Here is a 22,731-nt window from a genome sequence, read left to right on the forward strand (position 1 = left end):
TATATATTATAATACGCATATATATTTTGACATTGCTATGAATATATACCGACAAATAATAATAATATTCAATGAGTTATTGTTTAGTGGATTTTGACGATTATCTGATATCTCAAACATAATAATATGTCAAGCACATTGTCACATCATCACATCCCACAAAATATTTCAAACGCGAAAAAATAATTGGACTCATTGAAATATAGGTGTAATTAATTTAAAAATAATATACATCTCGGAGGGATAAAAAATTGAATAACCTACCAAAAATATAGAAATCAAAAAATAATGAATTAATGTATATACATTTAAATAGTATATATACATATATATAAAATATAATATACAGGGGGATTCTTTTATCAATTATACTCTCTTTATTAAGTCACTTTTTTTCATTTTTTTTTCAAAATATTTTGTATCATGCTGTTCCCAAACTATGAAATTTTAATTTTTTTCACCCATTTATTTAATATTGAAACCACTTTAAACTTTTGATTTTCAAATGGTAACCAATATTTAAAATGTCATAAAATAGTAAGGCTATTTTTTTATGAATTTTAACGTTAAATCATTATTTTTATTTAACCGTTAATGAATTAAAGCTTCTCAAAGTTGGGTAGTTTGAGGTTCTTAGGTGTTTATCCTATAGGTTATTATGGCTATGAGGTGTTGGTATAACTACACGTACAAAGTTGATCGCTGCGTCAATAGTCGATAACGAGTTTATTACACATGAAAATATGTACCTTTTATTATCTATTAGTTATTACCCATATGACATGGGAATTTGTCTACTGGTCTTCAGAAACAAGAAGTATTATAAAAACCGAAAACCACCCAACTTTTAGAAAGCTGCATCTCACTAAAAAATTAACGAAAAATAATAATTTTAATGTTAAAATTTATAAAAAATAAATCAGCCCAATTAATTTAATACATTTTAAATGTAGGTTGCCATTTGAAAATCAAAAGTTTATAGCGGTTTCTCTATTAAATAAAATAGTGAAATAATAAAAATTTCATACAGTTTGAGAAAAGCATGATACAAAATATTTTAAAAAAGAAAATGAAAAAAATGCAATTATTGACAAAATAATGAGTGTATTATTATAAGAGAATAATTCTGTATAATTTATATATAATCTAGTTTGATATTTTGTGTATTGGTATTATACTTCGATAATAATAAATTGCTATTTTATTTATTTTCCAAGTAAATTCGGTATAATATAGTATTGAAAATCGTATAGATTATCATTATTATTTCATGTTATTTCATAATTTTAACATTTTGAACAGTATATTATGTATAGTAAATTAAACAAAAACACTAAAATATTCATTGAACTATAAAAAAAAAAAAAAATAAAAATAAAAAATTGTTTCTAATTCAAAACATATTTTAGAAGTAGACATTCGATCATATTTTCATTTTCACTTTTATTGACGATTAATATTTGACGTTTGGTATTTACTGCATATTATTACTTTTTATATTATGTATAGACGGAATGATAATCCCAAGATATCGCTTTTTTTCCAATTAGAAATTTTTTTTTATTTGGACATTTAGTGTATTTTTTGACAATAGTCCTAGAAATCTGGTATTCTCGATTGCTAATTGAGCATATGCAATTTATAAAATCGAATATTAAAATATTTATGCACACATTGGTATCTTATAAGTATTGTATTATATGAATAGCTAGTATTATATCGCTTGTCACGTTTCTACAATTATTATTTATTTAAACCGCATCGAAAAACGTTATACGATTATTAGGATACTAGTAACAACTAACAAGCCATTAACTATATAATCACAAGTCAAACACCTCTGAAGAAAGTACAGCTACCTTAAATTATATTTAATGAATATTTTTAGAAAATATATACTAATAATTAAAAATTAATCACTTGGTGAATATAATTTGTTTTTAAATTAAACATAACTATGTTAAACTTTTGAGATTACTGTACAATATCGCATTATTATATAAATTTATTTAGTCAATTTAGCTTAAAAATAATTTAAGTATAATAATAATTTAGTTATAACTTATAACAATGTGTGCCTTATTAATATCATAAATATATTTTATTTAATATTTAATTTATTTATGTTATGTTTAAGGTATAAATCAATAGGTGACGAGTAATAACTTAATTGGAAAATAATTATGACTATTTTATTTCATTTATCGTGAATCGTAATATAATCGACTATACTTAAGATAGATGGGTACAGTTGCCATCCTAACTCCTAAGGATCGAAGAATATATTTTACACTTTTTTAATCAAAAATATTATAAACCAATAAACCAATCGCAAATTTTATCTCTTAAATTGAATAAGCTACTTTTTATTTTGAAAAATTCTTTGATTTTAATATGTAAATGATGGGTTAAAAAAAAAATAAAAAATGGTTGGGTAAATGGCCAATATTTAAAAGGTATAGTGTTGACTCGAATTAAGAAAAATTAATGATTATTTATTTGGCTTAAGAAAAGATAATATTTAAGAATACATATTATAGTTTTGTATAATCCTTGTCCAACACTGAGAAAAAGTTTTATTGTTAAAATAGTATTTGAGTATCAATCTAAAAATATAAGATGGGATTTGTATATATAAGGTAATTATATTATAATTATCTATAAGACAAAAAAATGAATAAATAAATTTGTAAAATAAAAATAAACTAATACGAAAGTAACTATAATAATATGTAGTACTTATATAAATTAATATAGAATCGTTAATTATTTCATGTTATTAACATCAAAAGTAGGTACCATTTATAAACACGAGAAGAATCATAGTGAGTTTATACTGTTTATAGTGAATTATTTTGTTTCAAGTTTTTTATAGTTTTAAATTACGCGTAACAATATGATAATATCCATTTGAATTACTCGAATGGTTTGAATAACATTTTATTATATACAGTGAATAAAATATCTTTGTCGGGAAAAGTGGTCACTTTAAAAGTCAGTAAAATAAATGTGGTCGTGGATCTAATCTACACGGCTAAGCAAATTCAAATAAACATCGTATACAAGCTTTAACATTGTGATAAAACAACATATTAGATCGAATAAATATAATCGTAATAATTATACTTAAAATGTATAATCAAAAATATTTATCACTTCCCTAAAAACAAACAGGTGAAAAATCGAAAAAATAATATTAATGCAATCAGTATCAACAACGATCGGCTCCTATTTGTTTTAGCGTCAAATAAATAAAAAATCAAAATCGAAATGAAACAAACAAATCGTTTTACCCACACTCCACACTGACCAATTTAGCCTTCTTTTCCAGTATTAATACTTCAAATAAATTGTTTGTTCTGAAGTAGATTATTAATTATTGAGCATATCTTAAAATCAAAGTTTTTTTTTGTTTGTTTGAAAGAATTATTCTATAATAAATGTATAATACTTTATAATTCGTTCAAATAATTTAAACATGTATTGCGAATGTAATAGACCTAGGTATATGTACATGTTAAATGCATGATTAAAAAAAAAAAGGAGTTTTTGTTAACCGTTGTTTAACTACTGCAACTCACTGTGGATGGTAACATTATTATTTTATATTACATAACATAGATGTAGGCTTGAACAATTTACACAAACGCTGTAAAAACACGGATTGTCCGTCACAGTTGATTGAGTTAACTAAGATTGCGGTGGTAATAATTGGCGAGATTATGTGGCATTAAATTATTTTTCTTTACATCGCTGACTCGATTACGGCTGATCGCCTGCTATTGTGAAACGAATTTAATATTATATAGGATCGCACGGACGATGGACCTATTTGAGTATCTTGACGGACATTTAAATGAACACGTATGGACAGAATACGCGCCGGCAAATCGACAGCCAATAATAATACTATGATAAATAATAATAAATAATATTTTATACTGTACGATTAAACGTGATGATATTCGACGAGAAATCACATTGTTTTCGGGACAAAATGCGTGAAATGCAGCTGCTGTCGGTCCGCCTAATACATTATGCGATATAATGTACAATAATAGTTGCGCTCGAATTTAATAATATATGGGAGACGTTTTTATTATTCAAGGATATACTCCAGACACGGAGGGAACCTGTGCAAAGTCGTGGAAACTCGTTGACATCGTCATTGACGGGAACGCGTACGAAAATCGGTTATAATAATAATAACAATAAAATCACATCGGCGAATAAAATAATAACGCATGACGATTCACCGAGTTTTCTCCGACGCGATTTCCGCGAAAATACGAACATACGAGATACGAAAGTCGAATATTTTCTTCTTCTAGTATAAATTGACATTTTCAGGCCCGTCGACTCGATGGTCCGCAAATTCCGGTCGTCCCCGCACTCGTTTGCTGTTCCTTGCAGCTTTCTTCAATCTCTCTGACTTGCTATCTTGCCATTTATATATGATTTCCAGTGTCGCTCTACAAATCCAGATTAGTTAATCCAAATGAAATCAATGAGTTTTGATGTAACTCTTCATAGGTCCTTATATTATATTTTTCTTTAGAATAACAATCGAATATAACAATATAGTAATAATAATAATAATAACACTCATAATACTATAAGGATAATAATAATGATAATAGTAATAAATAATAATAATAATAATAAATAATAATAATCATAATCGTGACGGATAACTGAATAGGAGTGTTACGGGCTATCACATCAATGCGGCTGTACCGGATATCCGCTGTAGTACTCTCCGATGGACTGCTGCTGCTGCTGCTGCTGCTGCTGTGGGTACGCTGCTGCATAAGGTTCATGATGAACTTCCGACGAGTAGCTGTGACCGTGCGTGATCTGCGGTTTTGCGACCACTTCGTATACGGTGCCTGCCTTATCCCCAGACTTATGCCATCCTGTCATCCAGCCGGAGCTCAAGCACGTCAACATAATAGCGCCGAACGCGAACAGCAGAGCTTTGCTAGCCATCACCACCATCGCCAATGCGCCCAGTGACAAAAGTGTACCTCCTGACATGAGCGATGCGCCCACCACGTGCTCCATGAAATCGTCTTTTTTACCTGAAAAATAAAACGTATTTTAATAACTTATAATGATATAAAATATATTAGGTAGGTATATTTAACGTTAAAAGGCGGAAATATCCCGCACTTTTGAAATCCGAGGTGACGATGAATCGTTAAAAATGAATAATGTTCACAATGATCATCCCTAATAGTCATACTAAAACAATACATTGTTTGTATAAGTTATAAATATTTAATTTCATACTCTTATGTTCATACGAAAACAATATTATACTAACAATCTTAAGCCAATTAGTAAAAATTGTATTCATTTATATAGAATAATACTTCCATACGTAAACAATATGAACGTGCAAATAAATTTATTATTTTTAAATAACAAATATCCACTATATATAATATATATAAAATAAGGTTATACTTAAAATATCAAACGGACGATATAAGGTGTCGAAAGGTTTGCCTATTTATTTAAATTTCAGTTTTTAAAAACTGATTTTTTATTAGTATTTTATGTGTTCTCATTAAGAGAATAAAAAAAGGAAATTTATAGTTTTACATATGAATATAAAATATTTATGTTAAGATTTATTTTATGTCTAGATACGTAAAATATTGTTAACACATTAATAGTTTTCGTCTTATGCGTCACACAATTTATAGAGAGAAAAAAGCGTACGTGTGTGTATTTTTTAGTTTGAAATAATAAATAAAATTATTATAATATTTTAATTTTAAATGAGCACCCAAAATGTTAAAATTATTACATTTTTTATTTCTTGGTACTAAAATAGTTTTGAACATTTTGATTTAAATTTTTCCTCAATTTCCTATTATAACTTGATAATATTATTTATTATTAGAATACAAAAAAAAAAAAAAATATAATAATAATAAAACAAAAAAATATTTTAACTAATATTTATTTTTATTTCTTCAGTTATCTAAAATGTAATGCCATATTGGTATAATGCTAACTTATTATTGTAAAAATGATTTTGTAAATAATAATTTATATTATCGATTGGCCACCATTCATCATACCAATTACCAACGACCAATGTAGTAATAAACTTAAAAACTGTTTTATTTTTAACTTGTTACCAAACAATATTGTGATATTTTGGATTTATTTATTTTACCAACCAGGAGAGTGATGTTTCTTCTTCCCCAACATTTGTGTGTATGGGACACCATAGCGTTGTCCGATTTTCACAATTGCCGGTGTAATTTGAGTGACAGTTGGTATATCCGAATTCTCAGGTAATGGCATGCCATCAAATTCTTCTGAAAATGCAAGCCTATATTAATGTTTCATTAGCACTTATTCCTATAGTATACGTATTTAAATTTAAACGAAGAAAAAACGTGTATATTGAAAAAAAGTTCATCAATAATAACGCGAGTTTCAATGTGTTTGGATGTTTGTAGCACTATTATACTCAATAACTAAAATAAACATAAATAAACTGTATTTAAGTGTTAATCGTGTACAACTATATAGGTAAGCAATAGTGGAATGTATTATTTTAGTTCATTTCTTAATCGCTAGAAAGCACTCTGATTATATTAAATTTATTTATTTTGAAAGTACTTTAGTCGATAACAGTCAAACGGAATAGGCAACTACACTGGCTGCTAAGAGCAGTGTATCATCCAACCGTTTTTAAATTCGGAGCAATAATGATTGTTTTGTTGTTTGAAAGTATTGAAATACATCTATCATACATAGCAGTACCACCTGAAAACTTTTGTTTTTTGCTTAATGTAGTTTTCCAAATTGATTCACTTACTTATTCTCTCTAATCTATTTTAAAGTTCTTGTCTATATCTGTCTATGGGACATAGTTCCTTTTTGCTTCTATCTTTCTAAAAACTCGTATACTTGAAATGTATACTTGTTTCAACGAACCGCTGTGCCATTGAATATGTGTTTTTTTTATATTTACGTATATAATCTTAAGATGTTATTATTTAGAACTACTATTAAAAATGTTATAATGTGTTTAAATATATTTTTATTTTTATTTAAAATGTTATATATCTATGTGTTATGATATGTTAACACCATTATACATTACATATTTTAAATGCACTATATATGAATTTGTCAAAGTTCGTATTGTGTGTTAACATAAATAAACACAATATTGTGAATTTATAATTTGATGCCTATACAATAGTCACGTATTGTTAACCACTCGGTGTTTTATCTCTGATTCTTTTGAGGTAGTCTCCGGACAATGATTCACAAATTAGTGTATACTGATTCGATGCACAAGTAAATATAACATACGGCATTCCTAACCGTTTGAAAATATGTTAAACGATGCTCACACTATTAATTAAAAGTTAATCACATTAGTTAGTTAAAATATTTAAAGACATAATATTATATTGTATATATACTTTTCAAATTTAAATAATTTACGTTTTTTTTAAATTTTAAATACTATATTTATTACATTTTAATCAAAAATTAAATAATTAAACAAAAAAAAAATTAAACGTTATAAGTTATAATATTTGAATAAACATTAAAATATTATGAAAACCATTTTTTTTTTTTGTTTGATATATAAAAGTCTAAAATAATTTGTCAAATCTTATAACTTTCAAATGATAAATCACCTTTTATAGTAAATTGTAATAATCGAAATATTATTATAGCATACAATACCAATAAACAAAAATAAAATTCTATACTTTAATACCTTGTTTTATTGTTGTGTCCCATATGTTGTCAAAATCGGATTCTTTTTTCGCGACACTATGGTTAAACGCTGACAATGGTATCACAATAGCAAAGGTAGCCACACAAATTAATTTCAGAGCCATTATGGTTCGAAAACACATCGCTATCGACTATGATAACACCTCGACGAAGACTGAACACAATGTTTACATGTCTTTTATTAATAAAACTTACCAAATGCCAAGTCAGCTAGTGTGTGAACTGTTCGTGCCTTATTCGATTTTTTACGTGTGTCTTCGCGTAAACAATTGAGTGTGTGTTTTTAGAACAATAGTGCACAACTTCTTCGAGTCAAAACAGTCATCTTTAACTATAATGTTTTGTTTTGGTAATTTTTTTTCTTTCCTCTTGTTAGCCACAATGAAGAGTTTGGAATCGATTACTCGTATCACACGTTTGTAACGTAAATGAATGTTTCGTATTTTCTATTCAGTTATATAGCGTGGGTGTATTATATTGTTCTTTGACGACCCATGCATATACACAATAATTATAAAAAACAAATTGTGTTTTGAAAACTTTATGTAAATATTAATGCTTGCATTTTGACTAGTAACTAAAATATCATATTATGTAAATAGGTACGGAAGATATTATTACGAAGATCTTTTAGTTGAATATTAAAATTTACTAAATAATTATGTAAGAAAATAATTTATAATCACTGCAGACCGTTTATTTGAAGTTTACTATAATATTGTGGCATCTAATGTGAATTAATTCTCTAATAATATGGTTCTAATGTCCTGTATTCAATAATAATTTACATATTCTTGTCTAAGATTATCTAAACTAACTAAAACAATACAAGTAAGTTAACGTATATTTTTTTAAATAAAAAAAAAATATACATACATTAGTTTTGAAATAATCAATATTCTTTAATAATACGTAATTTTAACTTGACATAACTATAAGGCTATACATAAATTACATTTTATGTGTGTATATAACACGTGTGTCAATCAGTTAATTCAATAACATATAAAAAATTAATGCTGATAAAATATAATTTCTTTTGATTTGCATGCATTTTTTATTTAAGTAAGTACCTAACGAAACTATCCAGTGTAGAAATGTGACCGGCAAATTATATGTCTTAAATAAAATATCTTATTGGAATAAAAGAACAACTATAAATACGATATAGATAACTAAGAATAGCAAAAAAAACCTAAGAAACTATAAAAATGTATTCAAAAGTAGATAGTAAAAATAATTGTGAATTTTATATGTTTCAAAACATAATATGTATATTCCTGATTCAAAAAAAAATATTCTAAGTCTTAGAACTTGAGAAGCGTAAATTATGCTTATAGCATTCTTATATTTTATTATTCTCTATTGGTGCATGTGCCATAATATAAACCTTTTATTATGTATTCAGACTTTTCAGGATGATCGAATACTAGACTAAGATTTAATTACAATAATATTATAATATCATTTATACATCACTATTATTATAGTATATAATATAAAAATAAAATTATATTATTTCAAGAAAAATAGTAGTATAAAGCCAAACGATTGGGCCAGGAATAGAATCGGTTCTATAGCTAGGTGTGTCTGTTCGGTGTGTGTACGTTTTATGTCGGTAATTTTTTTTATATACGTATACCTAACCCACCTAGTAGCCGTGGTTTTTTCACACGCGCGCACGCGCGTGTGAGGAGAGAGAAGAAAGTGCTGCAGGTGCCTGATGGGCGATCGACGATGGAAAGTAGTCTGGAGGCCGCGGATCGATGTTCTTTTTATTTATTTCATGTACCTAAGATACCTATATATCTATGACCGTATAGGGACTGTGCGCTCGCGACTAGTTTCTTATTGTGGGTCAACACAACCTTGGCCGTAACATTCCGACGTACGTTTCCCATCCGTCTATGTGTATACGCACACGCACACATCAAGGACACGAATTCAGGTCATATATCTATATACCGCCTATACATGACCTGTTGTAATTATTTTTGATATGTTAAGTTATACCTACGCTACCTACGCCCGAATAATGAAAAAAAAAAATAATAAAAATGTTAATTCGTTACAATCGTTTAATACTCGACGAAGACGATTTATTTAACACGGTATTACAGAAAAATATAATAATATTAATACAGTATACTCGTAATTATAGATCAATAAAGTAATAAAATACATTTTTTTATCTTTATCATAAGAATAATGCTATAAATACATAATATTTATTCGAAAATTCGAGAACCATATATGATAGAGACTTAAACGCATAAACTGTTGTTGCGACAAAAATTAAAATACGCGGATATGTGGTACTTTTGTTGGATTTCGTTCTATTCGTCGAAACATTATTACTATCGTTTGGCTTATTATGTAGGTATAATTAATAATTACTGAACTAACACATTGTTATACTGAATTGTGGTATGTATTATGATAATTGATATTTAATTGTTGTCAGAATTTCAAAAACCCTATTGGAAATATCTGTGTCTTCTACACGAACATCTTGAGCTTAAACACATAATACCATCGGATATTAGTACGTTTCTACAATAGTATTTTACCCAAAATAAATCTTTAACTTAACTTTTAAAAAAAAAAAATGTAATCATCCAAAACGTATGTATAATATGTGTAACATGTATAATAAAATCGTACTTGAACATAAAAAAATCGAACAATTGAGTCCTGTCCAAATAATTGGAATAAATTATCTATTAAGCAAACTATATGAAATCAAAAGTTCAATCACCTCAATTATTTTATTTAAATCAATTTATTACACACTTGAAAATTTATAACTGTGATGATAAGAGGAATTATTATGTTTCTCTCATTTTTAATAAGTATAAATTTGTATTTAACGAGGTTTTTTATTGAATAAATCATCAAACATAAGTGTTATCAAAATTATCTAATTTTTTTGGTAATTTTTTTTAATGTATTAAATTAAATAATACAGAATTTGTATGTATATTAAATTTTTTTTCTTAATCAAATTAATGATATTATTCACGAGTAATACTCATTTTTATTATTATGATTCGCTGACTAACTTAAATCATAATAATTAGTTAACAATTAAAATCTATTACGATAAAAATATCAGTATTTTTTTTTTAAAAATGAATGTTAATTTTTATAAAGTATACGTAATTATATTGATTTAAATTTAAATATTTTTTATAAATTGTTTTACATTTCTTGAATTCAAATACAATAATATGCCATTTCACTTTTGAAAAAATAATTTAATTTTATATTCCTATAGTTATAATATCATTACTAAATATTGTAATTATTTTTAATTTTACAAAGTATTTTTTCATAGTTTAGATATGTACAAATTATGTTGGCTATAATAGGCATACAATACGTTTTAAATATTATTCGATCAATCTTAGTCTTAGGTTAAGTTGAATGACACCTATAAGTGATATGCTGATTTATGATGGAATTGATTTAAAGTCAAATTTCAGTAAGTTGTTATATATAATATATATGTACCGAAATAATATTAAAAATAACACTATTAATTATTACATATTTTAAATATTTTAATTATCTTTTTTATTGTATTTTATAGCATAAATTTTATATAATAATATAATATTATAACTAATGCTTTATACATTTTTTCAATTTTTTTGATAAAAACACTATAGTATAGTACTAGCCTAGTATAATATTGATAAGTAAACGTATATACAATTTTATTTTCATGTACATTTTTGATTAACTTTAAAGTTTAAAGTCATAATTTGAGTATCTATTTAACTTATTATTGTATGTTTAAATATTTTCGAAGAAAACGAATGAGTAAATTATTACAATAGTAATATTTAGTATGGAATGATAAATACTACTTGTGATGTATTTATAATACAGCGGTGGACCCGGATCTAACGATGTTTCACCATCAAAACCACTTTAAGGAAAGAGAAAGTTTTAGACTAATCCTAATAGAAAAAAAAATGAAGTCTGATCACCCAAAAAAAATGTTAACATCATGGATTTCTTTATACTTTTTAAAATAATAATATCTTATTTTTATAATGTTTATGTACTGATGCATACTAATTTATAGGTATCTACATGAAACTGTAGAAAATTATAATGTTAAAGAAAACTAGTTTTAAAAAAAAAAAATTAGTGTTCCAACAAATAAAATACTTCATAATCCATAGTTTATACTAGGCTCATTTATTTAACATTAAAATAAAGTTTTCTTTTGATAATATATTCATTGCAATTCAAAAAGTGAATAATTGTTAAAATATTTTATTGTTTAAGTGTTAATATGAATAATATGTATTAGCTATTGTCTATTATTGTGTTATACATTTATACATATTGTATTAAGTGTAGTAATAATATAATATTATTATAACCATTAAAATTTGTTTAATATTACCATTATTTTATTATATAAAACCAAAAACAAGTTAATATAAAGTGAACAATTGTCAGTTAATTATCCAGATTTCTAAGCTTGACTTAATAAATAAAAACATTTATGTTAATAGTTTAAATTCTTTTTCTAATATATTTTTTAAATTGCACACTTAACCATTAATAAATATTATATTATTATTCATAGGAATTGTGTTGATATTGATTCAATTAAAATTATTCTTGTACTTAACATTGTAAATGTACTTGAATAAAAAATTAGAATAACTATCAACTATTAATTATTAAAATAGTTAAATTTTAAAAATATTTATTTTTTTCATCGGTGTTGGAAGTTATTTTTTTTTAATTTAATTTTATCGTCTATAAAAATTGTACCTGTGATAATACTTAACGATTTTAAATACGCGAAACTCAGTTTAAAATAATACTAAACCAAATTTTAATTTATTACAAAAACAGAACCTTTATAATATTCTACAAATATTTTTTTAAGTTTTTTTTATCATGAAATATTTGAAATTATTATCCATTACTACAATTAATGATTAACAGAAATACCATAACCAAATATAAATTCAACCATCATGCACCCATAAATAGTAATAATAATTATTGTTTAATATTAATTATCATTGTACTGTAATAACTTCTCATAAATAATTTAAATTAATAATTTATCGTAATAATAATAATACAAATATGAAAATATCTAGTTTCTACATAGGTGTTGAAATATTCACTTAAAATAATTGTCATATTATTATTTGCTGTATTAGGGAGATTTAATGCTGGAGAGAAAGCGGATTAGAGTGGAATGTGCCTGGAGAAATTCTACGTGAAGCTGTTTACGTGCACAGCCATCCGACCACATACACAATATTATTAACGGAACTCGATGGTCATATGACCCACATTTAGAATTCCCCACGTTGTCAGTAAAAACACTCATGCAGTATAAAATATAAGACCGATACAAGCTCAGTGATCACTTCACTAAGACGCATAGTAGACGTTTTCTAGATCGATAAAAAATGTATATTTACCAACTTTTTAAATATGTAAAATCGTTAAAATAAATAATTTTTAAAATGTAAATTATTTACATTTTTCTAAAAACATTTAAAAATATTTTTAGAATTTTCCTTAACTCTAAAAACGCTCTTACCTAAATAAAATGTGTTTGCAAATATAAATAAAATGTATACAGAATAAAAACATAACAACAAAGTTCCTTTTGAATTTTATAATTTTTAAATTGAAATCTTAGACTTTATTCTAAAATTTTAAATAAAAAAATAATATATTATTTATATTTAAAAAACGATAAAATATATTTTTTTATATTTAAAAATTAAATAACTTGATGTGGGCTAATCATAATTAATAAATTTAAGTGTTGTTACAAAACAATTAATAAAAATCAACTGCGTTGAATTTTATAACACTAAAATAATATAATAATTTAATACAATACAATACAACAAATATTAATGTAAACCTAAAATATAACGTCTTCTTAATTATTATAATGTACATAATCCTTAGTTTACTATGCAGATAAAATATTGTTATTTTATTATTTTAAAATTTTAAAGAAGATAATATAACATATTTAAGTACACTATTATGTAAAAATTAAGTGTGTGATTATTAAACAGTTAGGTATTTAGTCAAATAATTATGCGCTTTTAGGTTTGTCATTCCATATTTTTTAAATTGTCAAAAATACTTTTCATAAATAGTTTTTAATTTTTTACTGTAAATAAATATACAATGGTAATAATTACAATATTAGTTATATTTAAATTATACTGTAAACCCTATATAATGAATATTGTATTCGGAAAATGTAGTATTAAATAAAATGTTGCAAATAATATAATATTTAAATATTTAAAAAAAATTGCATTTATACGTTATGTATAATACTATTCATGTCTTATTATTATTAATTATACATTTTCATTATTTTTATAATTTCATTATACCTAAATAAAAATACTTATAATAGCTACAATACTGTGTTGCACGTTAATAATTTAACATCAATTATTCCAGTGTATATGAAATTTAAAAAATAATAATAATATTTAATTTTAATAAATTGGTACATAATAATAAATTATTGTTTATTACAAATAATGTTATATAATATACGTATTGTCCCGAAATGTGTTGAAATGTTGGTAAGCTCACTAGTTCATTCAATGAATAATATTATTATACTTACTTACAACAATTGATTAAGTAAAGTATGATAGGTATAAGAGACCTGTAGTTTGTTCCGTTCATTATAAAATTATAATAATAAATCATATTTTAATGTCTTCTGTAAATAGTCATTTACTTTCTAACATTGTTATTATTATGTATTAGTCTATTTATATTTTATTATGTTATATCTTATTATTTTTAAATTATATTATACTATTGTTATTTATACAAATATATTATGAATTGGACATTTGGCTGTATTAATAAATAAATATAGTATTGTATGGGAATAAGACGTTTTCATTGAAATAAGTCGATAAAATATTCTTTATTATAAAATTCCACCGTCAATTAACATATTAAATAAGCTGTATAATTATCGACATCATCGATACATTGAATAACAGATAGATAATATAAGAAAGTTTTGAATAAAAAAATATGTCAATTATACTAATTTTAAATCACAATATAAGAATATTAATGGAAATTGTATACATTTTAAACATTCCTTAAAATAACCAATTAAAAAAATATATTTTGTTATTTATTTTAAACACTCTTATTACGCATACTATAACAAGAAGATGACATTTTAAATTATAATATATAACACATTTTTTAATTTATATTATATTATTATCAACACATAATTAAAATTAAATTTGTAAAAGTTGTATAAGCATTATAAAATATTATGTATATGAAATGCATATTAATATTATGCATGTAATTATGTGTATTGTTTACATTTTATAAAAAAAAAATTGAGTTGCATGAATCATTGCATGTTGAATAATAGTGTCTTAGTATTGCATAAGGTATATTATGTACATATGTAATGCTTGGTAAATAGCGATTTATATAATATTTATTGATATGATACAAAATATAAATCATTAAAAACTACGCTGCATTTTAATATTTTACATGCTATTGTGGTTGTATTTATTAGATGCTTCGATAACTGAATATAACATTGTAATAATTGCTTATTTTACTCCTTGTACTGAAATTAATATTTACTTGTGCCTTACACATGAAAGGATATTTACAATCCACACGTTATTTGCAAGGCGTTATTTTCGCTAGAAAGTATGAAATCTGGTCAGGCGAAAAAAAAGCAACTCAAGATGTGTACAGTTGTAATTTGTTTGCAGCTATGGACAGTAAACGGCGGCGAAATAAATATCAATAATATTGGCATTACCCAATCAGTATTATACAATACGAATAAGGAATTACGTAAAACATAAATTAAAATAATACTGAATAATATTGTATCATAATAGAAAATTAAACCTAACCTAACCATTCTGACTATCTGAGCAAAGTGAATCATCAGTCTAAATCACTTATAAGTATATAAGTATATAAGTATATCACTTAAGTATATTTTATAATAAAACTATAAAAGACATTAAAGTAATTTATTTTTGTATTAGAATTAAGGTAAGTAGTTGATATTATAATTAAAAACATAGTATTTGCTATATTAATATGATGATTAGTATATAATCATTATGATAATACCTATATTAAATAATAATATTATATTATTGTCATTGACTTTTGAGTTAATATTATAAGTAATATAACACCTTATTGTAAAAATCATGAAAAAGCATGAATAGGTTCAATAGGTAATAATAGATATTATATTGAATATTGAATTGATCAATATATTTTGGAAATACCATTAGATATATTAAAACTCATAATAAAGTATAAGTTTTAAGTTACCACGAATAATGTTTGTGAATTAAAACAAAATAATGAAATAATAATAGTTGGTTCATCATTAAAATACAACATTTTTTTCTCAATATGAATTACAAATATTTATATAGAAATAATTGTATTTGTATAATTTTATTTTACGATTTATTTAGTTCAAATATGAAGTACTTAATATGACAAATATTGTATTCAATTTTACAAGCATATAAATAACATTATAAACAATAAATATTTTATAAAATATGTAACAATACAAAATAGGCACTTGTAGCTTAAACTACAATAAAAAAGCTTATACTGGATTTGTGTTAAATTTCAGGAATGTTGACTAAGTAAACATTTTTTATTAATATTTATAGAAAAAAAAACTAAAAAAAAAATGAAAACTTCTGAACCCTATAGATAGCCTTAAAAAGAGTAAAAATATTTTGAAAATTATTTAATGGATAAAAAAAAGATAACAGCATAAACATGTGGTGGCAATTTAAACTACGTACGGTTAATTGTTTTTGATTTAAAACTAAATTTATTTGAAGACATAGTAGTTATTAAACGGGTATTCAATATCGTAAACATTTGAACTTCAAACGGTCATAAACACTTTTAAATATTATTGTTTTTGCAGTAATGTAAAAACGACTAAACAATGGCAGTACTGATATTTTCGATAGTCTCATATGGAATAGATTGCTTTGACCTACAACATCACAAGGGACATCGGTCACTGCCAATTTTAATAAAAAAAAATTATTATATTTTATTTTAAAATATGACATTTTTTGACTGTTTTGTACAAAAATGATAAAATTAAGTGTCCACCAACATCGGGCTCATATTTAAGGGGAGCAATACTTTTCTTGGTGGAAGTTGGATGGGGGGGGGGGTGCGGTAAATTATTATGCACTTCTTTTATTATTATTAACCAACATAGTGATAACTTAAAATTATGTAAAATGTTTTTTTCCCTTTGTATAGTGATTTGGAAAGTTTATTTTATGATATTCACTCAAATCTATTTTTATACTAACAATAATAATTCCTCGGATAACTGATAACGGCATGACTGCAGCCTGTAGCTAGCATTGTTTTAAATAAGTAAAACATAACAATATAATAATAATGTTTATTTTAATTTTACGTAATACCTACCTCTTGATTATTTTTCTGAAGCTACTATAATAGTTATCATTTATCAACATTTAGTCGTTAGACGTTCGTCGAATATCTAATATATACCTACTACGTCTTTCTATAGTTCTGTCTGTTTTATTTATTCAAGTACTAAAGTATTTAATCAATTGAAGTTAGTAATTTTTAATTATATATAATAAAATTTGTATTACACATATTATAATTATAATTTAATTATATTTTGCCCAATTGCCACACGAATAAATAAATATATAATAATTTAATGTGGACAATTTTCAATAATAATTGGTTATGACATTAACACCTCTAAACTGTAATGGGATGAAGCGATGAATCTTTTTAAATACTTACCTTTATGTTTGCCTTTATACTGAGATTATAACATAAATTTCTTTCAGATTGAAATTATGAATAGAAAACTTAGCGGTTGTGCATACTATATTATACCTACTTATAGTTATGTTATGCGTTTGTTATCATAATATAATTATAAATAATAAATGTATAATATATTTAATTTTTAATAAGAATTCATATTAATAATATTATTAAATTCGTTTAAAGGCGTGGTGCATGGTGATAAACCACAACGTTGTGCGCATACGTAAAAACAAAAAATCGCAAGTTTTAGAAAGATACAACTTCCAAAAAATAATTTGAATTTTTTTTTACACTGTTATTCATAAATCATTTAAATACATAATTAAAAAAAAAACGAAAGGTAATTAAAGTGCATTTTTTCTTTTATTTAAAAATTAAAATACAAGTAATGTTTTATAATTTTAAATAGGTATTCATAATTTTTATTTTTAACTCTAGATATTCACCTCTCCTTGGCATCAAAAAGAGGGGTGGAATTTCATAAGTGCCCTGGGGCATATAATTTATAAATACAGCCCTGAGTACTGACTATCATGTTAATTTGACTTTCTGGTAGAAATTTTTATTGATTAGAAGTTTCAAACAAAACTTATATGCAATTAATTTCAAACAAAAAGTATAAATAAAAAATATTTTTATGAATTATCATTAACGAGATTTTGACGAATTTCGTCAAAACTCTAATTTTAAATGTTTATAAAATAAATATTGTGACTATCATTTATCAATATACAGCCCATTCACGATATGTCAATGGTAAATGTAAACACACTATTAATTATAAACCTATAGTATAATATGTGTTGGAATTATTGTTTATTTTAAATATAGGTACATAATATTATGCTATATACTCATTAGTCATTATTATATTTTAATAATCGATTAAGGATATACCTCTAACCGACAACTATGTAATTCTAAATTTATTAATTTATATACATTTATTTATTTTATTAATTTATGAAGTTTAATAAGGTTTATAATAAAATAGAATTACAGTTATATTAAGATTTTAGATGTATGTACTCATCACAATTGTTAATGCTAGTTTTGATTGTTTAAAATCTAGTGCGAAAAAACACACCTACCTAAGATGTGCTTTGAAGGTAAGTAAATTTATGCTCATTGCTAATCTTAACTTAACATATACTTCAGTCTTTACCACGCCTTATCGAATAGAATATATTTCGATGAACTACTCTACTTGCGTAATTAATGTACTGAATTGTATAGTGATAATGAGTCACCATATGATATAAAATCTAACTTTCAACGAAGTAACTGTTCCAATAAATTCCATAATACTGTTTCATTTGGATGCAATAAATACTAAAATAATTTATAGATTAATTTTGCGTGTTGTGAAAATGTTGTAGTAATCATAAATTAAATAATAAAATTTTTTTAAAAAATATTATAAAAATATGATATTATAAAAAAGATTAAAAATATAAAAAAATATAAAAGTATATACACAATGTAATACTAAATAAGTAAGCGCATATTATAAAATATAGTAAAGTTTGTACAATAAGGCCACTTATATTTTATAGACGTAACAATAACTTTGTCTCAAAAAATTAATGAAAGTTCTAGAGAAACGTAATATTCTGTTAATGAAAAATACGTTCTTATACTACCTTAATTACTTTAATAAATTACAATTAATGTGCTGTGGGTGATAAAACAAATGATGGTGATTGAATATCGAACTAGACAAATAATTATAATTTTTTTTAGTTACCTTTTGAATCCTGTGGACGATATTTCGTGCACGAAGTGTTTATATAATATGCACGCGTGTCCCATATCGACCCGGACGTCGGCAGTGCGATATCCGCCAATTAATTTCATTGGCAAGATTACAATAATATTATTATATAGTTGTTGAAAAAAATTGCAAGATAAACATATCCACATTATACATATATAATATTATAGTAAAATACATACAGGAAAATTTATTTAACATTTTCACTTCCTTAATTCCTTTAGAAATAGGTAGATTTATTCAAATTCTGATTTTTAGAAATGTTTACACTTAAGGACCATGTTTTCGTATAATTCGATTTTAATACAATTTTCATGAATAATTTGTAATGGAATAAACTAATTACTCTATGAAAACAATCCTTTATTATAAATTACAACTTTTATTCTATATTAAAATTTCTTTTTATGGAGAATAATGTTTTTAATTTGAAATTCAAACAAGTAGTTTTAAAAACGAATAATTATTGCATAAATCATATTTTTTAATTTTTAAAACTGTCTGAGTATATTTAAGCACTTAGAAATATTACAAATTTACATATATTTTAAATCGTTTTTAAAATGTCTATTGATTGTTATTATTAGTTCAAAAACTAATTGTTCATATTTTGATTTAAACCGCATCATGATCTTCGAAAAACTTATCTGATTAACAATTTCTAGTACAAAATATTGGTTTTAATTTAAAAGAAGAATTTTGTACTTAGTATCATTATAAAATACTCCTTAAAAGGCTTTAAAGTATTTTATCATTTTAAAATATGATATTTTAAGTGTGCTTAAAAATTTTAAAAAATTAGATTTAAATGAATGTATTACTCACTAAAGTAAAATAGGAATTAATACGGTAAATTACTCTGTAGTCTGTGTATAAATATATAATATACATATTATTATACAGCGAATAGAAATATATACACTTGCATATGTGCATAATCGTACATGACATGTCTCGTCGTGCAGAAAATAATATGATGATATTAATTCAGTGGTTTAACGGTGCGCATAAAACTATTTTTTTCGACACAGTTCCTATTGTTCTCTTTATTTATTTGGAGAGTGCATCATGGATTGCCCAATTGTGTCTATCGATTTTAATTTTTCAACTTAGGTTCAATAGAAATCGTAGCAGCAGCTGTATTAGTCACTATACACTGTTATTCTTATTTTCGTAGTACTTCGTAGCAGTAGTAGTTGTGGTGTTACATTATTATGTATTATAATATAGTTGTAAAATGGTATCTGTCTGCCTTATACGGGTATGGCGGGGCACAAAAAAGAGGTTTATGTGCAGGACCCGAAAACTATGTAATCGTTATCCAATCACTGTATATAATATAATATTATATATTATATATAATATGCGTATGTGTATAATGCATATTTTTAATTTTGATATATTTTATACATATTATTATATACATATATTTGTATTTATAGATATATACATTTTAGAAATCAATCAGTTTGACTCGACACAAGTGTATTATGTATACACAGGATAATAATTATTACCAAACAGTAGCATTCGCGCGCGCGTTCGAGGAAACACTGGTGCTGCCTTGGAGCGCTTGTTCACCTCAATTAACCACTAATGTATTTTGTATTATATTCAAAAGAGTCGCGGTGAAAAGGAAACACAATAATAATAACAACGAGACTCAGGACAAAAGTGGCGATGAGCGACAAAGAAATTAGGTTTTTCCAAACAAGGAATATGTAATTTTTTACGAGTCACACTCAGCGGCTTTCTATATACCAAGGTGGTTACAAGTGTTGCACCGCTGGCACATAAATATGCGTAAAATATCATCTTAATGTGACTATGAGTGTTCGGGCATTGAAGTCACCGAGTCACTGTTATCAAACAACGCATAACACTACCGTCGATGGACGACGATGAAAATCGATCGATCAACAAAGATAAAATACCTATATTATTTACGATATACCATTGCGTTACGTCGCATTGACTTCCTTTTACTGATAAACGAAGGTGAAACTGAACGGTTATCACAGGTGTTGTAGCAAGCGGCTGGGTACGAGTCGAATACTAAAGTAACAAATTTATTGCTGTTTAATAGTATTTTTATTATATAGGTTATAGTATACAATATACATCGTATTTTTGTATACTTTACATAGAGTAAGTGTTAATTTATGGTCGAATAAAATTGTATTTTTAAATTAAATTTTAATAAATAATAATAGAAAATATTGTATTAAAAGGGCTGGAATTTATATTTATTTTAACAATTGTTAACAGCAAATGGCTTATTGAAAAAAAATTGTATATACTTATTATACAATGAATCCAAGTATAGCCAAATAAAAATATTTATTCAAATTTTTCGTACCAGAAACATTTTACGGTTATCATTTTTTATTATAAACCATTGAATATGACGTCATGGTTATTTGGAAAAAAAAGTAACATGATAACACAATTCCGTAACGTAAATTTTTTTGTGGTATTCTAGAAATCTTTCATTGACGGTACTCAATTACATAAACAGATTATTACTACATGATATTATAATATTGTAATATGTGGTGTATAAAAAGTAATGCAATTTGTATACGGTGCTGAAAGAAGTCATTTACGTAGTTTATAACAACACGTGTTAATGAATCTAAGAAAATCGTAATAATATTATATGACGTGTTCCATAGAAAGTGTCTTTAAACACAATAGTAAATACTAAAATGTATTTGTAAAAATATAACAGCTAATTTTTTTCCAGTATTTTTTTAACGTACAATAATTTGTTAATAATTATATACCTTGCAATGAACCTCTTCTATATAGTACAGTGTACCAACAGACGTAGTTTATTGAAAAAGTCACGCACGATAATACATTTTCAAAACAAATTTAACGGAATTAAATAAGTCGACACAATTTCTATTAGATATTGATTAGGTATATATTATGTAGGATATGATCCGTTGAAATTTTAGAGAAAACTAATCTATTAATTGTGTATACAATTATATCTCACTTGTAGTTATGATATTTTGCCACGGTGTTATTTTGTAGTTGTTATTTAACAACGAATCAGTAACGGAAATAAATATTATTATTATTATTCATAATGGTTTTTTATTTTAAATTTATTATACGAATAAGAAACTTTTAAGTCTATAAATATCGTTATTTTTCATATTACTTGAATACCATTGAAAATATTCTTATCGTTTTATCTATTTTAAACAAATCATTTCGCCAGTATCAGTATTCAATAATACTATAATAATATACCT

At 24.7% G+C, this 22,731-nt stretch overlaps 1 protein-coding gene across 1 annotated transcript; it reads right to left on the reverse strand.

The window, feature by feature from the left end:
* Positions 1-3,581: 3,581 nt before the first annotated feature.
* Positions 3,582-7,971, reverse strand: LOC132923065 (uncharacterized). Its single transcript, XM_060986871.1, has 3 exons — positions 7,763-7,971; positions 6,195-6,335; positions 3,582-5,081 (listed from the first exon to the last, which is right to left on the reverse strand). Exons 1-3 carry the CDS (start codon positions 7,902-7,904, stop codon positions 4,723-4,725), a joined length of 642 nt encoding a protein of 213 aa, XP_060842854.1. The 5' UTR covers positions 7,905-7,971; the 3' UTR covers positions 3,582-4,722.
* Between the last annotated feature and the right edge of the window lie 14,760 nt (positions 7,972-22,731).

Source organism: Rhopalosiphum padi, chromosome 2, assembly GCF_020882245.1.
Source record: "Rhopalosiphum padi isolate XX-2018 chromosome 2, ASM2088224v1, whole genome shotgun sequence".
NCBI lineage: Eukaryota > Metazoa > Arthropoda > Insecta > Hemiptera > Aphididae > Rhopalosiphum > Rhopalosiphum padi.